This window comes from Leuresthes tenuis, unplaced genomic scaffold (assembly GCF_036924035.1).
Source record: "Leuresthes tenuis unplaced genomic scaffold, fLeuTen1.0.hap1 SCAF_9, whole genome shotgun sequence".
NCBI lineage: Eukaryota > Metazoa > Chordata > Actinopteri > Atheriniformes > Atherinopsidae > Leuresthes > Leuresthes tenuis.
Genome location: NW_027325363.1, coordinates 11,304,352 through 11,323,867, shown reverse-complemented (window position 1 = coordinate 11,323,867; position 19,516 = coordinate 11,304,352). Strand labels below are relative to the sequence as shown.

Below are 19,516 nucleotides of genomic sequence, written 5' to 3'. Positions count from 1 at the left end.
TTTGTTTTTTCATAAATGGAGGGGAAAGTTGTTGATAGGTGCAGGGGATGTCTGGATATGTTTTTGTAAAAGTCTCCCTGAAACCAAATCCAAGCTGTCTTCATCCCAATGTATGCTCTTTTATTTCCCCAAGACAGAGGTGAAGGGAAATGTGCAAAAGTTCTATATTCTCACTGGAAAGAAAAGACAAAACCATCTATTATCTGAAAAAGAGACATTTATTCAATCTTTACATCAGCTGATGTTCTGTTTTGTTCACTACCTTTCACTTCCCCAGTTCACGAACAGTTGCCATTTCTTTACACCTCAGCTTTTTGGCTGTTCTCCTCTACTTTCTCCTCCAGTTTTTTCTCTTCCTCTGAAGATCCATCCTCCTTCTCACCGGTCTTCCAGCTTCCTTGCCTGTCAGGATTACAATTTTGTTACATGACGTTCCACTAATCCTTCCCTCCACAACTATATGTATAGAAGAACAAACTGTACTGTATGGTACAAGGTAGAAAAAAAAAAAGGTTTTTCAGAGTAAGACTGACATAGACACTTAGCTAGTTCTAATCATAATGATGAAGTCAACAAATTAAGTTAGGAAGTTTGGTTGATATTTGATTGAGAGTATAAGAGTCATTATAATGCAAAATATTATGTGCTTATGATAAACCAAGAGCAGATTCCCTTAATTTGGCAAATGCAAGTGGGTAAAAATGACAACTGTCCTTCTGCTCTGGACAACAAGCAGCTGTAAAAGCACAGGTTAAATGAAGTGTTTTATTATTATTTCTTAATATATATTTTTGATGGTAAACCAAAAAGATAGAGGAGAAGCTCAACACCACAGTCGCATATGAAGCTGGAGTCAGTGGCTGTTAGCTTAGCTAGTGTCTGTCCGGATGCAACAAAAATATTTCCAAACTAACTTGTTTAAACACTTACTGGTTGTTTCAAGTTTCTAAGGTCAGCTAACCCTCTCCAACTTTAGCGGAACGTTGGGGGAATTATGGTGAAGCTTAACAGATCAATAATTTGATTTACAAAGGAGGTAAATGAAGCTTATATCAGAAGCTTTATGTCAAATTTAAATGGAGAAATGTTATGAGCTTGATTTCTTTCTGCTGCATTCATTAATGTATACATTATACATGCAAGTAAACAAAATCTAAATAAAACTTAAACTTAATCATAGAAATTGTTTTTTGGGCAGAACTGTCATCCATCATCATTTTCTTTTCAGACAAAGTAAATTCAGTAAGAGGCGACAAAACTGAATATAAAGTGGTTTTAAAGTGCTAATGACTGAAAAAGAGGAAGCAATTAGGAGAAAATTGGCTTATTTGCTCTGTGGGCAACTGGCACAGCATAAATTTACAAATTCAATAATCTTATGGTTGGAACAATAATCATATAATACATTTGCAGAGAGGTCCAAATGAAGTTCTTACTTGGATTTTTTCATGTAAACCCAATATGCCAGACCTATGACCACAGCAGCGACGAGGAGACCAACAACAACTCCAACCACTAGTTTGGTCTGGTCACTCTCTAAGTCGTCTGTAACAAAGACAAAACCCAATTATCAGAGATGCAATACACATTTCTGTATGAAAATTAAACCTGAATGTGTGCAGGGGATTAAAAAAATATCCATGTGCTATAAATGCATTGATGAATGGACACATCTGCACTGTGCATGATTATGAATTATTGATTTGGCTGTTAATGACAAGCATCCAGTTTCAGTTTGTCAGCCAATGGGACCAGAACAATGTTGACATCTTGTCAGGATGCTGGTAGCTCCATTCCTCTTAATCATTTATTCAAAAAAACACTCCGGCCAAACACTGATGCACTTGAAATGCTGAAGATAAATATTTGATAAAGAGTCTTTTTTTAGTGAGCAACATCTGATTCCCCCGTAGTCTTGACTCATAACCCTCCTACAGTTTCTAACAAGCAAGAAGACTGCTACAACTTACCTTGTATATCCATTTTCATGTCCTCAATTACTGAAATAAGATATAAAATAAAATTAACGTCCAACCAAAATGGAAAAGAAAAAAAAACGTTTTTCTGTCAACCAGAAAATGTGCTACTTTACGTCTATTCTAGTTTTGCATGCAGAGGAAACAGATTGAATCCAGCATCCCAACATACACAGACTGAGTGAGGTGGAAAACATATGTGAAAAGCTGTCCCAAACAGGAATGAGTAAGCAGGAAAAGGCACAGGATGATTTGTGAACACTGTATGCTTTTGGACTACAAGTGTAAAGTGCATGCATGAGCAACTTTTTGACAGTAATGGTGAGATCAAGGTGTATCAATTGTGACCTAAACAGGCAAACATACTCCAATAAAACAAGAAGAACTTTGTGATTTATAATCTCTAATATGGGCTACAGCACTAAATAAACTTATTGGCTGGATATACAACTTTCTGTCAACACCTCAGATGAAAAACCATAAATTAGGAGATCATTTGATTTGAATGTAAAGTATTGTGTTATGTCAGCATGCAGACACAGTGAGTTAGTGGGGAAAGTAGGAAAAATTTTAGAAAGACAGATTTCTGAGGAAGACTTTAAAAAATACAAAGCAGAAATGTGTATGATACTCATCACTCTGTACTTACAAGGAGACACAATTATAATGTCTTTATCAGTGCCATACTCATTGGAAACTGTACAAGAGACAGTTGTGTTTTCAGAGGGCGCAACTGTGATCTTGTGTGTTATCCTGCCATTGACGAAGGGACTCTCAGTAAGCTGAATAATAAGAGAGAGGGGAAAAGAAACAACACAAACGTTAGAGTTCACTCCTCTATTTGCACCACTAGGGAGCGATGTTGGACAGATAAGTGCGTCAGCTTTTCCCTGACAAAAAAACAGCTTGTGCCTGTGGGATAAAGACTCTTGAGTCTCAGAGGAAAACCCCAGACACAAAGACAAACTGCCAACACCCTTTTCACATCCTCTACATATACAAGCACATGTAGCGATACTGTAAATCCAACTAATCAGAATTTGTTGTAGGCTTTAGGGAACGCAATTAAAGTGGAGAAGTGTTACTTTAATTGTAGGAATGTGTTCCGTAAGTGAAAAGGTTCTGTTCACCTTTAGAATCGATAGATTAATGTGCACAGCTTTGAGGTTTAATGTAATTCATGTGGCTGGAGACCAGCAGGGAGCTGAAAAGAATCCTGCAGATACCCTGAGGTTCAGATGTAATTCACACTGTTTCTCCGAGAAGCTCGTCTATCACATGCACACAGGTGCCCCACAGAAACAAAAGAGAGGAAAAAAAAGCGTTTTTGTAAATCTGATGCAAAATATTGAGTTTAAATCTCTAAAAAAAAAAAAAAAATAAAGTCCTAGAAATGCTTGGATCAGTGATAGCTTGGGAAAACAATGCAGAATAACCTCCATGGATGAAACAAGGAGGGTTTATTCTCTCGTTAGGGGAAACAGTAGAGTGATTGACTCAGAACACTCTGACAGACTGCCTTTGTTTAATCCTACCTTCACATCACTGCTGATGGTTGTTCGAAGGGACACTTCTTAAGAACTAATGAGGCCCACCAGAGCTTTACCTTAAATATAATCAATTGGTCTTAGTTTCAACTACTGTAAGTTATGCACTGGCTACTTTTACTGTAGATGCTTTGGTCTAAAGATAGTCAAACCTGTTGCCAGCTGACATAGGAATACCCCTTTTAGAATTGCTATGACAACCGGTATTGATTCACAAATAAAAGTATAAAGCTTTTTGAAAGAAGAAAGGGACAAAAACACTAAAAGCATTCTTTTAGTCAGACCTGACAATTTTGTTTCAGATTGAAGGTAATCAGGAGGGGGAAGTGAAGAATAGACAGGCTGCATCTTGTTAAAACTGATATCTGTCTTGTTAGTTCAATAAATAATCTGTTACAACCAACTGTGGTGGATATTAACAAGCACATGGGGGAAACTTTAGCCAACAGTCTACCTCTGAAAAATTGGCTTGTCCAGTCTTGATAGGTTGCAACTGTCCTAGATGTCAATGACACTGTTCCGTTTCTGTAATTAAACTTAAGTTGCTGCTGTTACAGGTACATTTTACATGTTCTGCAATTTCAATTTCCAAACAAAAGGCAGCCAACATATACTCTTTCCATACTCTTTACCATCTCTGATATTTCAGCATTGGTATATTTAAATTAATCATTACTTTCCACAAGGCAGTTTTATTGATGGAGTTTGGATTCTAACTGTCTGCCAACACATACGGAGTTTGCAGGTAATTATTCATCATATGAACCAGCTTTACAGCTGCTAAATTGCTTGAAAACAACACAGTCCAAAAAACTATTTACCTTATAGGTAGTTTGTCCTTACTGTTAGATATATCCTAAATCAAATATGTGTGACTTGTTTCAAAAACAGCCACAGGGTGTTTACTGAGGTTGGATGAGTAATGGTGTATTAAAACCCATGGATAACAGTTAGGATATACCAGGCTCTGAACTCATTTTCTCTTGCTATTTAGTTTGGTATTGAGACCCAAGCTACCTGGTTAGGGCAGTCTAAGATCATAATTTGGGCTAAAATGCACACTTTCACAATGCTGAAGACACTTTAAAAAGCTTCCAGGATCACTTTCATTTATTTCAACAAGTGTTTTTTAATCCAAATACATGTGACATCAGCAGTTTGATTAATGCTCTATGGTGTCATTTTTAAATTTTTTTTTACTTTGAAGACAGCACATAAAATACTGCTCAAGTTGTTTTCTTTATAGGAGAAGTGTGTGGGGATTTCATGACATCTAGTGATAAAGCTGCAGATTGCAACAAATAAAAGAGATTGTCACGCCCTCCTTTTTCAAGTAGAAACATTGGAGGAAAAAACCCAAAAGACCCTCTTGGCCCCCATGACAGACTTCATGGAAGAGGCCTATCTGTCACTACAATGGGTTTGTTCTAAGTCTTTGAAAAGACGGGTCTTATTTTCACCTCATTCTACAAAGATGAAAGCCTACCTACCACCAGATCATGTGATGTGAACGTAACTGTTAATACAGTAAGATTCCTTCAAAGACTTCTTTAAGGCTCAGGGAAGAGAGTACACACACACACACACACACACACAAACCAACAAAATAAAAAAATAAAACTTTGACAGTTATGAATAAATGTATGTGCACTTCTATAAGACTGATGGATATTACCATCTGAAATGGTTATAATTATCCAGGAGTGACTTTAATGAAATTCTGATAAGTGTATGAGTGTGCATACCAAACTGCCATTGATGCTCCAGGAAACAGCTGGCTTTGGGGAACCTTCAGCTTCACAAATTAAGACTTGATTCTTGCCGTCTTCAGTGCGCTGTTTGTGCAGCTTCTTGATAACTGGGGCACCTGCAACAGCACGTAACTCTTCAGAAACTTCTGAATTAGAAAATGCCTGGTCATGGTTGTATTTCATTCATATGAGAAAAAACAGAATGGCTTGCACTCAGTAGGGCTCAACTTGTGGCTGTGCAACAAGGTGTAACATTTTGAGCAAAACAACTCTTATTAAACACTTAGCATGTGAAGCGACACGACTCTCCTGTCTTAAATGTCACCTTGGTGTAATAAATTAAGTGGAATCCTGCAGTCCGTGAGTCGTTTTTGTTATTTTGGTCACAGTTCATCCATATTTTGGCTCAGCATCTGCCACTTTGTTCAGTGAAGACGTGTGTTTTGTCTAATTTTGCATTTCTTTCATGGGTACACGCAAATTGACCTAAATTAAAGCACTTACTTTGGGAAGTTGCCATATTTACCTCCTGACCCAGAGTTAGTTAAATGGATTACTGCCTTAGTAATAAAAAAATAACTCTTTTGTCTTGTGTTGAAGATTAACTTGGACACAATAAGAAACAGCAAGTATGACTCTGTCTAAAGGAGGAAAAAACATACCAGTCCCTTCAAATGCTCACAAATTAACAAGCTATATCTTGGTTGTTTAATCATTGTAGAAAATAATCGTAAAAATGAGCTGTGACTGTGAATAACACTCTAGATTCTCCAGTGAGTGCCAGACGGCTTCTGTAAAAGCTTTGATTTCTGTATAAATTACACAAACACGATAAAATTCATTTGTGAGTTTTAGAGCTATTTTGAGGCTGCCTTTTTAAATAACTTTTCCCCCTGTCTCTGGTCTCAGACTGAGCGAACTGGCAGCTGGCTGAAGCTTTATATTTGCTATTCATACATGAGAGTGGTATAAATCTTTCCATGCAACACACAGCAGCTTTTAAATCGTTACCTTCCACAACAAGCTCAAACAATGCTTTTCGGCTGAGGGGCCCCATGGTCACCTCACACTCATAGAAACCAGAGTCTGAGTAAGCCAGCTTTGCAAACTTGGGCTCTTTGTCCAGTTTAGCATTATCCTGGATGAAATGAACAGAATATCATGATTTTCAATTGCAAACACAAACATTCCTACATAGATTTAAGCTTTGCTCCATAAAAGATTGCTTTTACCTTTGTCCAGGAGACCTTTGATTTAGCAGAAGAATCAATCTGGAGAGTCACATTTAAGAGGTCACCGGCACGCTTGACAATGCTCCCAGAGGGGCTTAAATTGATGTCAAGGTCTAAAAAGAAGAAAGAGGATGGTGAAAAGGTGGTTCAAGGGTTTGATAAGGGTTGAAACATTTCTGTTGTTAACAACACAACTTTGCACTTGGCTCACTGCCCTGCAGATGCAGCTTGTTAGAAGGATTGCAATTGACACAACACTTTTCCTCACAAATCACAAGAGGAAAGTCTGGAAAGGGGAGATATTAGGACTTCTTTTTCTCTAACAAATGCTTCTCGCTCTCATTGTAATATATAAGTCTACAAGCAGTGAAGGAAATTACGCTGACAATGACGCAGACGTGTGGAAAAATTGCAGTGATTTTTCACAAAATATGTATTTCTTACAGCTGACTGTGATGTTCTTAGATGCTTCCATTGAGGGGTCATCAGTTAGAGAGCATTTGTATTCACCAGTGGTGTCGCGCGACACATTCACGATGGTGTAAATGTCTGCGTTTTCCACTTTCACCAGCTCTCCCTACAAAAGACACACAATCAACAACTGCAGGTTAGCTCAGTTAGTTGATCTTTGAACAAAAAACAATAACACTTAAAAACGAAAGGCATTTCTGGGCAACTGATGTCATTATGATGTGTACCTTAAGGTGAAAGTTAAAGCTGGTAGGAGCTGGATTGCCATCTGCCACACATTTCAGAGTCATGTTGTCTCCTTCTACGACTGGCGCCTGACTGTTGACCTGAAGCGCAATGTTCTCTGTGGAATCTGTGCAGAAAAGAGCGGATAGAAAGACTAAGCAGTGGTGGATGAGAGGGAGTTACAAGTGGAGCGTGCTCCTGAACAGCTGACTGACCTGCTGTGTCAATACGCTACAGAGAGCTCCATCTTTGTGCCTCAGTATTGGTTATGACCAACCTCAAAATGCAGCTGACAATCCACGGCCAGACAATCCTTTAAAGGCTCAATATTTCTGCTCCATCTGATTTAAACTTTTAAAAATTTCTTGAAACAGATCAATTCCACTTTGGATTATAGTGAGCAGGTGACTTTAATACTTAATGCAGAAATCTGTAGAAATCCCACTGCAAAGTTACAGAATCACTCACTTAATTTTTCAACGTTTAACTTCGAAACTACCAGTTCTGTCTCTCCAGACAACAGCTGCAAAGAGTGACTGTTCATCGTCTGATGGGTCAGTAGCTGCTGCTGTGTGTTGTGATGGTGAAGCTGTTCATCATCATCAACTGAACAGTCAGTTTATAGAGGAAGCTCATCAGCAACAACCTAATGACTAAACCCACCAACAACTGCCAATATTCTCTGCTTCCGGTGTAGCCAGGGGATATCAGGATAACAGATATCTGGGCTGAGACCTTTCCGTACGCCAATCTTTTCTTTAATGCAGATAGGTTTAAAAAAGCATAAAAAACAAAACTGTTGCTAGAAAATGGTTTTAAGACTGTGGTTTTCTGCAGTGTGATTCTCTTTTCCTCTCCATACGACTGCTTTCATGCGTGTAACCAAATGTGATCGTCAAGCGAAATACAAACAGACACGACAAAGATTAATGTCCCTAAAATATTGTCTCCAAATTCAAATAACAGTTGTCTGACATTATTCTCCTGTTCTCTCTGACTGTTTTGTTAAATTCTTATTAGGCAGCTGTTTCCACCCAGAAAAATAAATCACATCAGCAGAAACATAACCCCTTTAATAACTGAAGCTTAAAAGCAAACACACAAACAAAGAAAAATGGACCCGATGCTTAATTTGAGTAAGCACTTTTCCGTTTACATGTAAAAAGAAAGTTTCTTGGGAAATAACGCACAGAAACTAATAATAAAAAAATATTTCCTAAATGGATCCACCTGCTGTAGAACAACATGGGAATTGGAAAAAGTTTATTACAGAACTTAAAAGAATTAGGAGTTATATTTGTATCTGTACACATTGCAGGAACTGCAGACAACACGCAGCTCTGCAGTGCTGCTTGAGAACTTGTTTTTGGTAAAAAATACATACCAGAATGTCCCTGTTAGACAGTCAGGGATGTTTATATGTGGTTTGTAGATCTTAACTAATTATTAGAAGAATGAAGCAATTCTGCCCTGTTCCACATTCCAAATCAAACTTGACTTTTTCTGCATGCAGATGCAGCACTGAGGTTGTTATTTCACAAAAAAGCAAAAGAAAAATTTGAATATGGTACCATGCAGGAAGAAGAAGGGAGAGGGATGCCAGAAGCTTTTACCAGTAGTCGACATCTGGTGCGTCAAACTACCCTTGAGGCTACGCAGCTCTCTGGGGAGGTCCACAGCGAGTAGTTACCATCAGGGAGTCCCCTGAACTGTTTGGTCTGAATCATTGGTGCCATATTTTCAAAAAATAGGACACATTCAGACAGCAAGTGCTTCTGATAAATTTGTGCAAATGTGTAAAAAATTAAACATCTCCTTTCTGCCACAAGACACCATGTTGAGAAATAATAAATAGAAGAAAGTACCAAACAGGAAACATCTTTACTTGGGGAAAGGAACAGTTATAAACATTTTGTAACACTACAACGACTAAATATGAAGTTACAGCAAGGAACCACTACTTCAGCTTAGTTTGGCAGAAAGACAGAACAAAGGTAACACCGCTGCCTCGTACCAACTCTAAATCTCATTTATTCTAATCTTTACATAAAGTGTGAAACTGAAGCAGATGTTAGGCAGGGCTCAGTTTGCTGCTTCCAGGCTTTAACGAACCATCTGCTGCCTGTAGCGTCATATTTAGCAGTGAGAATTAAAGACTGGTATCATTTCTCTCAATTAACTCACAAAGAGGCCAAAAAATAACCCTTTTAATAATAACCTCAACTACTCCTTTAGGATGTCTGTTCATAAAACTTTGTCATAAGTGTTTATCCACATCAGGATCCTAACCTGCTTGTTCTCTGGCAAACAGCCCAACTTTACTTTAAATAGTGGAAAAACAGTCATTATCCGTGAGGATATTGAAAGTTCCGACTTTCTGATATGGAGGAAAAGTGCTAAAATGCACTTGGACAACAGCTCAACTTCAAACAACACAAAGTGTGTTTAGCGACTCACAGGTGACGGTCAGCGTCACTGCAGGGGACACCAGCTCTCCAGTCGCAAAGGACCCAGTGCTGCAGGTGAACTGGGCATCTGTGTCTTCCTTCTCAGCAGAGTATTCCAGTGTGGACTTGGTGGTTGAGAGGCCAGTAGCGGGGTCTACGTCCAAAGATTGATTGATGACAATCCCTGGACACAAAACAAACAAGTGCTGCCTGAAAACTCTAACGAGGAAAAAACATGTGCAATGACCACACACACACACTGTCAGCAAGAGCAGCGCAGTTCAGAACGGGAGAATATTTTACACCAACTGTGCCAGACGTAGACAATGAAAACATCTGCGTATGTGAGATTTGTAACAATATGACGAATACACACTTTTCCCATCTGCCTCCAGAGGTTTATTGTTCTTCAGCCATGTGATATTTGCAGCTGGATTAGTATCTTGCGCGACACATGTTCCCAGCTGTGAAACAAAAAACATTAAAACTTAATAAACATAGCAATATATTCATTTAAAATAAAAAACTGCAATAAAAATATGTTTTTCATTCATCTTTTTAAATGAGTGAACACCTGAGCAAATTAGTTTTTTTTTAGTGCCTCTGCAGCAGTTGAGGAGTAAAGAGTTTTCTGCGCAGAAGACCATGAAATGCCCAAAGCATTTCTAAAGCCCCTCCAATCCTCTGAGTGCTCTAATTGCAGGAGGGGACTTTCTGCTCTTCACTAATTCATGAGGATCACTTCAAAGAACTCATTACAGTAGCAGCATGCATGGTCTCTGTTATAGGCCTCAAGATACCATTGTGCAAGTAAGGGATTTCCCTTGATGAGTTACTGCTTAAAACAATGTTGGCATGAGCGACATTTAGCATTAAAAACTCCACCTTAGTCAGTTTGCCAATCTCCAGCTCCTCGGCTTTGTCAGATATCTCCAGGCCTGCAGGCACCTCTGTAATACATAAATGTTAATGAAGAGAGTGTTAGTGCAGGCGAGGCTGCTGCTCCTGTCAGTCATGGCCGTGCTTTTTTATGCTTGCCTTTGGTGTGCTCCATTGCTTTTTTGAAACAAATTGTTACAAAACATGATGTTACCATAAAATATTCGCTCTTGACAGAAGACATTCACTGCTGAATAGTCTGAAACACCATGTTTGCTTTTTTCTCCTTTACAGAACATCATTATTCACAATGTAACATATCATATCTGTATATCTTATGAAGAGGGTTTCAGACAGGAGGTATAACAGCAGAGTACAGTATGAGAAAAACTACATATTCTTAGAAAAACTATTTGAGGAGAACTAACCACTCATATCATGGATCCTGTAGATGAACGTAACACATGCTGTTTAAACAGGACATGGGATGGAAAAAATAACTTTTTTTAGCTTGGGGCATTTATTTGAGCATCTGAAGTTACTGCCAACTCAAAAACTTCTCTGTACATCAGTAGTTCAATGTTTTTTGTTTTTTTTTGTTCTTGTTATTTTCCTTTGCTGTTAACAGCAAATTCTCAAATAATGGACAGTTGGTATTAATCACACTTTTAGCATCGATCCTATCACGAGTCACGTGCTGAATTGGCCCAGGCTGATAAAACCCAACACCGCAGAATGTCAACTGCCAGCTGTCAGGTTTATACATGAGTCAAAAATCATGTCGTAATTCCTCCACTAGATAATGCTGCATTCAGTGACAGTTAGAGGTCCATGTTAATTTTTTTCTCAGGTAGAAGGTAGAAGTTCTGACTTCCCCTTTGTAACTGAATGCAGCATTATACCAGAGCCTGCCATAACAAATACAAACTTGCAACATCAGTAAAGCTTTGTCTCGATAAGCAACTCTGAAAAATTAAACACAGAACACTGGAGCAACAGTGAAGCTCTGTTTAAGAAGTGATATCTGGCGGAGGAATTACAACATGATTTTTGACTCATGTATAAACCTGCCAGTGGCAGTTGACATTCTGCAGTGTTGGGTTTTACCAACCTGGGCCAACTCAACACGTGACTCGTGACGGGATTGTTGCTAAAAGTGTGATTAATACCAACTGTCCATAATTTGTGAATAAAATTGCCAGTCAAGTATCAGTTCAGAGGGTGGCGGTTTGAGATCTCAGGCTATTTACCGTGTATTCCCTGATTCTGTTACAATGTGCTTTCAAAGGCTATTGACTACTTAAGTACAGATCTCAAAAGAGACAGACGGAGGGGTGCAGAGGGGTGGAGTGGGTCACTCCACAGCCTAAAGTCAGCCAGTGTGACTACAGGAGTAATTTTGTGGCTCAAAACAGAGCTACAGTGCTGTCTCTCTGTATTGTTGTATGCCAAAGTACATCACAGGCGTTTTCTAAAAAACACCAAGATATTATTTTGAATTTCCCCCACGGCGGAGGAATAAAATATCTTCTATTCTATTCTATTCTATTTTATTATTTTCTATATTATGCCAACCTGTCAGAAAAGGGCACAAAATGTCTCCTTTAACTACAACCAGAAGATTACCAGTGTGTACTCACTCAGGATCTCTAGATTAATAGGATATTCTTTGATGTCTGAAGCAGCCACTATCATGCAGGTAAAAGTTCGCTGGTCGCTCAGTTTGGCTGCAGAAAGCAGCAGGCTGGAGTTCTCAGCCATGCTCACACGGCCCTCGTATTCATCTGTGGCGGAGATTTTGGCGTCCTCATTTGTCTTCTTGACCAGCAGGTCACCTGAAAGTCCCTCTCCTTTGTCCTGGAGAAGAGATCAGAGTTCACTTGTTACGCGTCTGTCACTTATAGCCTCCAATTCAGATAAAGCCCACAGTGTTTTGTTCCACACCCTGTGGCCATACAGTTTGCAAAGAGAGATGGACACTTTAATGCACAGCACATGCACTCAGACTGGGCGTGTTTCAGACATGATAAGTGGGTGTCAGACGGATGTCACCATTGTGAAACCATTGACCTCCACTGTCACTTACATATTTCCATTTAGTCATCACCACATCCTCTGGTTTAAAGTCGTCGTTTTTGCAAGGGATCGCGACTGTTTCCCCATACAGACTGGAGACAGTAGTCAAATCAGTGACTGTGAAAGAGAAAAGAAAAGGTACGCTTTTTAATCTGGCAAGCTTCAACACATTAATTAATACATTTTTTTTTGTCCAGAAAATACGAATCGGTTATTTTACAACCCTGCAACAGTACTTACTTAGTCTCTCCATAAACACACAAAGGCAGCAAATTCTATGGAGTTCCTATAATTTAACTGTTCCTTTCCTGCCCTAAAATTCATTCAAAACATCGCCATGGAGACAAAGTGCTTGAGAGGGGGATGGGAGGAGGGTGCCAGCAGAAGTGTCTCAACGGGCTACAATGAGGGGTTAGAGCCAGAGGGCGGCAGGGAAGAGGAGGCTGCCACAGCCAAATGAGGTGTTGCTCACTTTTCTGGCATTCACATTTACATTTCAGACCTCTTGAGTTCAGGCGTAGGTAAACGTGTGAGTGGGCGTGCGGAAGCATAGATCTGACAGCTAAAATTCTAAACAGCACAACAACAGATTGGCGCATGAGAACAAAGCATTGGCACGGTTCTGTCTGTTGAATCAGTTACAAGTCATGTTTGTGTATTTGCAGAAAAGAAATTTGAATATTGTGCATATTCAGCTCTGAAAATGTCTGATTATACTTGTGGACAAAAAAAAGTTTGAGTTTCCCTCAGTTCCACTTTTAACTCTTCAGTGCTTTAAAGGTCTCCTCTGAGCGGTGCAAAGTTGGAGTGAATTCATTTGCTGTGTGCATGATCCTCATTTGAATCCTGTTTGAATGAAAGTAAATGCTTTTACTATGGTTACCATTGTTCTCTTTAGGACAGAGTAACGACTGGGACCCTGAGGGATTGTGCAAACACTGTGATGTCAGGCTGAGGTGGCGCGTTTCGAGGTGTTTTGTCCCCTCCCCCTGTTGTCTTGTCTTAAGTTTCACATCATGACTTTCATAGCTACTAACTATGAACAGAAAATAGTTATGCTCCGGATTGATGCATTACTAAATGAAAGAACCAACTAAATCAAACAGCTTGCCTCGAGTTCTTGGCAATCATCCGAGCAAGTTCACACATCAACATTTGTCATTCATTATTATGAGCTGTCAAACAACTCGAGTCTGACTGTCTTTAAAGCTCCCACATGAAGAAGTTCACAAAAAACAGAACATTTAATCAAATTATTTTAAAGAGGCACGTCTGGCCCACAGCAAATTATTTTTTTTTAGGTTGTTTCTACAATTTTTGTGACTGACATGACTTTATTGCCCTGTGGCCAATTGTCTAACTTTAAAAGGCTGGCTCTGGAAACACACTTACTTCCCCTGCAGAGAGAGATAGACGACATGACAAGACTGATACCACTTGGCGACAGGGAGACAAAGCTTGTCTGGTGCTGTCTACAGGCAAACTCTGAAGCTCACTGATAAACGTGATTATACCTTGTTTATTTAACGTATAAAAGCCACAAGTCACGATTGTGCAGGGGCCAAGGCCAGGCTACCTCCTCGCCTTTATTCAGTTTTTCTGATAAGCTCACATTTTCCTGACCGAAGCTATTTATCTGATAGACACAACAGTCTCAGTGCAGATTTCAAAAGCAGTTCCTACACCTTTTCTCATTTTCACCCGATGTTTAGTTGTGTTTATGCTTAAATAAGTACTTGGTTAGGTTAAAAAATAAGTTTTGGTTTTCCTCTAAATAGACCCTCCAATGTCATTTACCATTTGCACCAAGGAAACCTCCAACTGAAAGCCATTACTTTGCAAGTGTTGTATGGGACATAAAATGCACAGTTATTGAGCATTTGCATAAATACAATGACTTCAGTTTGCATGGTTTTTTGTCTCATTTGTCTCTGTGTGGCTCTGTGATGGACTGGCGACCTGTCCAGGGTGTACCCCGCCTCTTGCCCGATGACAGCTGGGATAGGCTCCAGCCCCCCCACAACCCGACTGATGGATTAAGTGGGTATAGAAAATGGATGGATGACGGACAATGACTTCAGTATTATCTCTTCTTCATGCCTGAAGAGAAGAGCCGAGCAATATAGCCAAAAAATGATACCCTCTTATTTTTAGACAGAATGACAATAAGCAACATACAGTATATGTTGGTGCTTTCAAAAATACACCATTTACAAATATGTGTTTTGGAAAAAAATCTAAATCAATCCATTTAAATTCTTTGATATAATATTGCTATGAATTAAAGATGTGGTACACCATCCAGCCCAATTTGAGGCTGGGCTATGAAACAACAGCTAAGATACTGAACTACGTCTGATAGACACCACAGCTCAGTGTCAGAGAAATGCCGATTTTTGGAGTGATTTATTTATTTTTTTGTGTGGAGGGAAAGTAAAAGGAACCTTGGGTACTATGAACAATATAAATTGAATGTCATTTTTTTCCCAGATCATCTTGACACCTGCAAAAAAACGGGCAAACTTGATGGAAATAAAACATCAGGCACAGAATACGAAATGTGCGTGGAAAAGGACAAAAGCGCTGGAAAACAGTATGAGGTCGAGTATATCAGTGGTGGTGCCTATAATCAGCGCTGACAGCTACATCCATGAAGCGGAAACGGGCTACGTGAGCATGAAAGCCGAGTAACCTGCCCCCCCAAAAAAGAAAACAATTCAACAAACATATAGCGGTATCGGAACACTTCTCCTGCATACGTGCAGCCTCTGCATTTAAATGAGGCTCGGAGACACTCACTACTGTCAGCGAGTCACAAAACGAAACATCGCCACATTCATCTGCTGACAGTTTATCGAGAATTCTTCAGCAAACACAGGGATTAGCTCTGTCACTTGTCACTAGATTACAGCTCTTTTTTTCCATTGATTCCTTTCATTGTGCCAGGGACACCTGAAATTAGTCTCTCGAAAATCAAGTTCACAAAAATTATTCAAATCTTTTTGAAGCAACAAGTCATGTGTTTTTTAGCCTAAATAATTTATTTTAAGAAGTAAAAAAGTTGCCCTCTGAATTATTCCCCTTCGAAGTGTTCTCATACTTTGTCTTGTATTCATGAAAAGGCTCTTCTTACTTTTTGCATTCGCTGAAATTTTAATGAACCCTCATACTGAAATGTAGCTGCTCTCACTAAGAATATGTGCAATTGGTTGCACGTGTTCTCTGTGAGTGTACACTACACTCCCAGCTCCATTTGCTAAAAAATCTTAATTTTCGGCAACTTGGCGCACATCAGTATGATCTGCCTGAAACAGTGCTGCACATAGTTTGAACACAGCATGCTGATGCACACTCTGTTATTTGTTTCTCTGATGTAAATCTAATGAAACGTGCCGGTTTCTGATCCTGGCAGGAATGATTGCACACACTAGGTGGGAAAAAAAAGGGAAATAGAGGCATTGTGAATACATCAAGAGGTAGCTGTTAATGAGCTGTCTGTGTAAGACATGAGGACATGTTTTGCATATGTGTCAAATTTAATGACACCCTGCTACATACCAATTTTGGAGGTATTTAGCCTGCCAAAAATAATCTGTCAGTATTTTGATCATGTGCTACACCTGTGTATGTTGATGCCTGAATAATGTAATGTCCAATGAGGAAAATATGAATCTTTTTCTGAATCCAGTTGGCAGCCAGGTGTGCTTACGTTGTGTCTTAGCACTGAGAGCCAAACCTCTCAGGAGAAAATGCAGCACAACCTGCTAGGATGAGACTTACAATTGCTAAAAAAAAGAAGAGTAAGATATACTGAACATACATTGCAAGCAAAGCAGTATTGGAAAGGTTATCACTCCTCCTGCATAATGGACTTCTTACATTTCAAATTCAAAAAGAGTTTTTTTGACTATTCAAATAAAGCTGCCTTCAGTGTCTCCGACAACTTTAAAAGAGTGTGCAGTAAGGGAAACGAATTATCTGTACAGATTACACTACTACACAATGAAAACTAATCGCACATGGTGAGTTACAGAAGGCAAAGCTCCTGCTGCTTACTGAGATAAGGTAATCCTTCACAACAGAAGTAGGTGAGCGGTGAGTTCACAGTAACAAACACACGTTCACACAATGCAGACCTAAAGCCATCACCTCCAACAGTTTTCTATACGATGAGGGCGCAGTGGAAAGTAATAAGAGTTCAACACTGAGTTTGGCTTCATTATCTTCGTCTCGCCCTGATGGTGTGTACAAACAAAAACAATACTTTGATATATATATATATATATATATATATCTGCCACTGACCGGACCTTTGAGGGACAAAAACTCACCAAAAACACAAAACTTTACACAGTCATGTGAAAAAGAAGGTACACCCACTACTTTCAGTTCTAAGGTTTTATGCATCGGGGAATAATGAAACATACTCTGCTCATTAGCAGGTGATAAGAGCTTCAGATGAACAACAACACAACATGACTGAACAACTTGTAGAAGCACGTTCTTTGGCAATAACCTGAAGTGTTTTCTGTGTCAGTTCATTGAGGTTCGCAGGCCTTTATTCATGCACAGCTCTCCGCAGTATCTGAATCAGGTTTAGGTTTTGGAAATTGAATCGTTTGGTATCACTGTCATGCTAAGTTTTACCTGTCAGACAGATGGCCTCACATTTGACTCCAGAATACTTTGGTACACAGAGGAGTTTGAGGTCCTGTGGCTACAAAACGAGGCCAGTCATCCCATCACAGTGCTTTATATAACGTGTTTATGCTAGCATGCTGTATTTGATTTTTGCCAAATGTGGTACTGTACAAACATCTCTATTTTGGTAATGACTGTCCAAAGGACATTGTTCCAAATGTTGTTCCAAAACCTGAGCTGTGCTGCCACGTTATTTTTTAGACAGAAGAGGCTTTCTCCTGCTACCCCTTCAAAACAAGCCATACTTGTTCAGTCTTTTTCTGATTGGACTGTAATGAACTTGAACATTTAACATGCTAACTGAGGCCTGCAGAGTCTGAGATTTTTAGCAGTTTCACTGAGCATTGCATCGTCTGACCTTGGGGTGAACTTGATGGACCGTCTAATCCTAGAAGATTGTTAACCGTCTTGAATTAGAATTTTTTTTTCTTGGACTTAAATGATGGGCAGACAATGAAGTCATGTTTAGATCAATTCAATTCAACACACCAAGTGAGTGACATTGTTCATCTTGTTACAATGCAATGGTATTCAGGCAAAACCTGCATCCTGGCATTCACACGGATGTTACTTTGACATTTACAATCTCTAACACTTTTGCTGAGCATCATTTGATGTTTGCTTATTTTATCCCCAACTTGACTTGTCAGAGCTCCTTTGGTGTCATGAGGAAGACATACTCCATACTTGGTAGTGGTCATTATACTCTAGTAAATCAGTGAGAATTTTATTTTAAATGCCCAACTTTCCAGTGCTTTCATAACTCACCCGATTAAATGGTGTCTAGACTTACAGCCAAGCACATTATGTTTCAGGTTTCCAGATCCTTCCCTGGCAAGTCACCTCTGGTTCCAAACACCCAAGAAGGTGACATGGTTTAATGCTGAACTTCAGACCCCAAAATGGTAGTTCATAAACCAATGGGTGATGTCAGTTATCTTTTAAATATAACTGAAGCCTCAGAAATGTATCCTGATGTAAGAATCTGTTACACTCTAGGATGACGTCTTAAGATTTCTTCTTTTTCGCCAGCCAACAAGCCAATACCAAATATACTCAGTTAACAATAGCTCAAAAATGATTGTATTGTTTTCACCCTGAACACAGCTTGAACTGTTATTCATTTGTCATAATAGCAGAGAATTTTCTATTGACCAGCTAAGCACTTTAACTGACCTATTGGTGAAATTGTGTTAACAACAATGCTGCAAAGTGCCACAACTTCTGCTTCAATAGAGGCACTCACACTTACTGATGATCAATTAATCAAGTGAATTTGATTAACAACACCAGGCTGCTAATTACCTTCTTAATTCTTTATTAAGTAGAAAGAGTGTTCCTATTTTTCACAGACTATTTCTGTATTTTGGCTCAGTTGTTGGTAGAAAAAAAAAAGGACACAGTGTGATATCCCACGTATTGTTGTTAATCTGCAGTTTTATTGAACTAAGTTTAGGACCTTCTACGGCACAGATTATTTTTTTTTTATTATGTCCTGATACTTAAAACCCTCAGAATGAATGAGTGTATGTATATCATGGGATGCAAAAGACTGTAAATGGCATCTTATTGCCAGAAGGAAATTCACAGAATCAATAAAATCAAAATCCTCAGAAACTTTTAGAACCAACTATAAATAATAATATTCAACCATGTTAACAGCTAATACAACATAAAGTGTGTTTTTCTTAATCTGTTAGGTAACCTGATGTGCCAGATGGTTTGTTACATGAAGCCATCTGGGAAGTCATCATTGGTATGTGTTTATTATAAAAGGGCATGCTATTAAAAAAATACTTGATAGGCGATTAGATGAACCATCTGTATTTCACATGATAACTTCAACTAATCGGAACAACAGAGTGGAGGTTGTTGGTATCAAATTCTAAATGAGAACTTTAACAGTTACTCCTTGCTTTTCTTTCATTCAGGAAACACTCTCCACTTCTGCCATAAACATCTGCACTAACCTCTTCAGTTGCCATAACAGATGCTGAGGGGTCATCTTGCTGCGGCCACAGACAAACTGCTCTAAGCTTGACAAATGGATTCTCTCACGATTGTGATCCTGCAAATCTCTGGGGTATCCAGCCACCTCTTAAAGATATTGGTTTCCAATCCACTACATCTGTGTTTTTACAAATAAGCGAAGGGCACATTTGAACCCGAAGTAACTTGGCTCCCCAGGTTTCATGTGAACTCCTCTTCACT

The 19,516-nt window shown here is 39.1% G+C and overlaps 1 protein-coding gene across 3 annotated transcripts in view; it reads right to left on the bottom strand.

Moving 5' to 3' along the window:
- LOC140314194 (CD166 antigen homolog A-like) overlaps nucleotides 1-19,516 on the bottom strand; it is a 40,434-nt gene continuing 20,918 nt past the window's right edge. Inside the window, exons 2-16 of one of the 3 annotated variants that reach the window (XM_072392299.1) lie at nucleotides 12,615-12,721; nucleotides 12,169-12,385; nucleotides 10,535-10,599; nucleotides 10,026-10,113; nucleotides 9,660-9,833; nucleotides 7,205-7,329; nucleotides 6,951-7,083; nucleotides 6,507-6,619; nucleotides 6,286-6,412; nucleotides 5,269-5,408; nucleotides 2,626-2,758; nucleotides 1,971-2,000; nucleotides 1,437-1,545; nucleotides 260-402; nucleotides 1-169 (exon numbers count right to left, since the gene is read on the bottom strand). In XM_072392299.1, coding sequence (XP_072248400.1) covers nucleotides 300-402; nucleotides 1,437-1,545; nucleotides 1,971-2,000; nucleotides 2,626-2,758; nucleotides 5,269-5,408; nucleotides 6,286-6,412; nucleotides 6,507-6,619; nucleotides 6,951-7,083; nucleotides 7,205-7,329; nucleotides 9,660-9,833; nucleotides 10,026-10,113; nucleotides 10,535-10,599; nucleotides 12,169-12,385; nucleotides 12,615-12,721 — 1,664 coding nt within the window. In that variant the 3' untranslated portion in view covers nucleotides 1-169; nucleotides 260-299. Of the gene's footprint in view, nucleotides 174-259; nucleotides 403-1,436; nucleotides 1,546-1,970; nucleotides 2,001-2,625; nucleotides 2,759-5,268; nucleotides 5,409-6,285; nucleotides 6,413-6,506; nucleotides 6,620-6,950; nucleotides 7,084-7,204; nucleotides 7,330-9,659; nucleotides 9,834-10,025; nucleotides 10,114-10,534; nucleotides 10,600-12,168; nucleotides 12,386-12,614; nucleotides 12,722-19,516 lie in introns of all 3 variants that reach the window. The other 2 variants (XM_072392300.1, XM_072392301.1) reach the window with 2 other exon arrangements.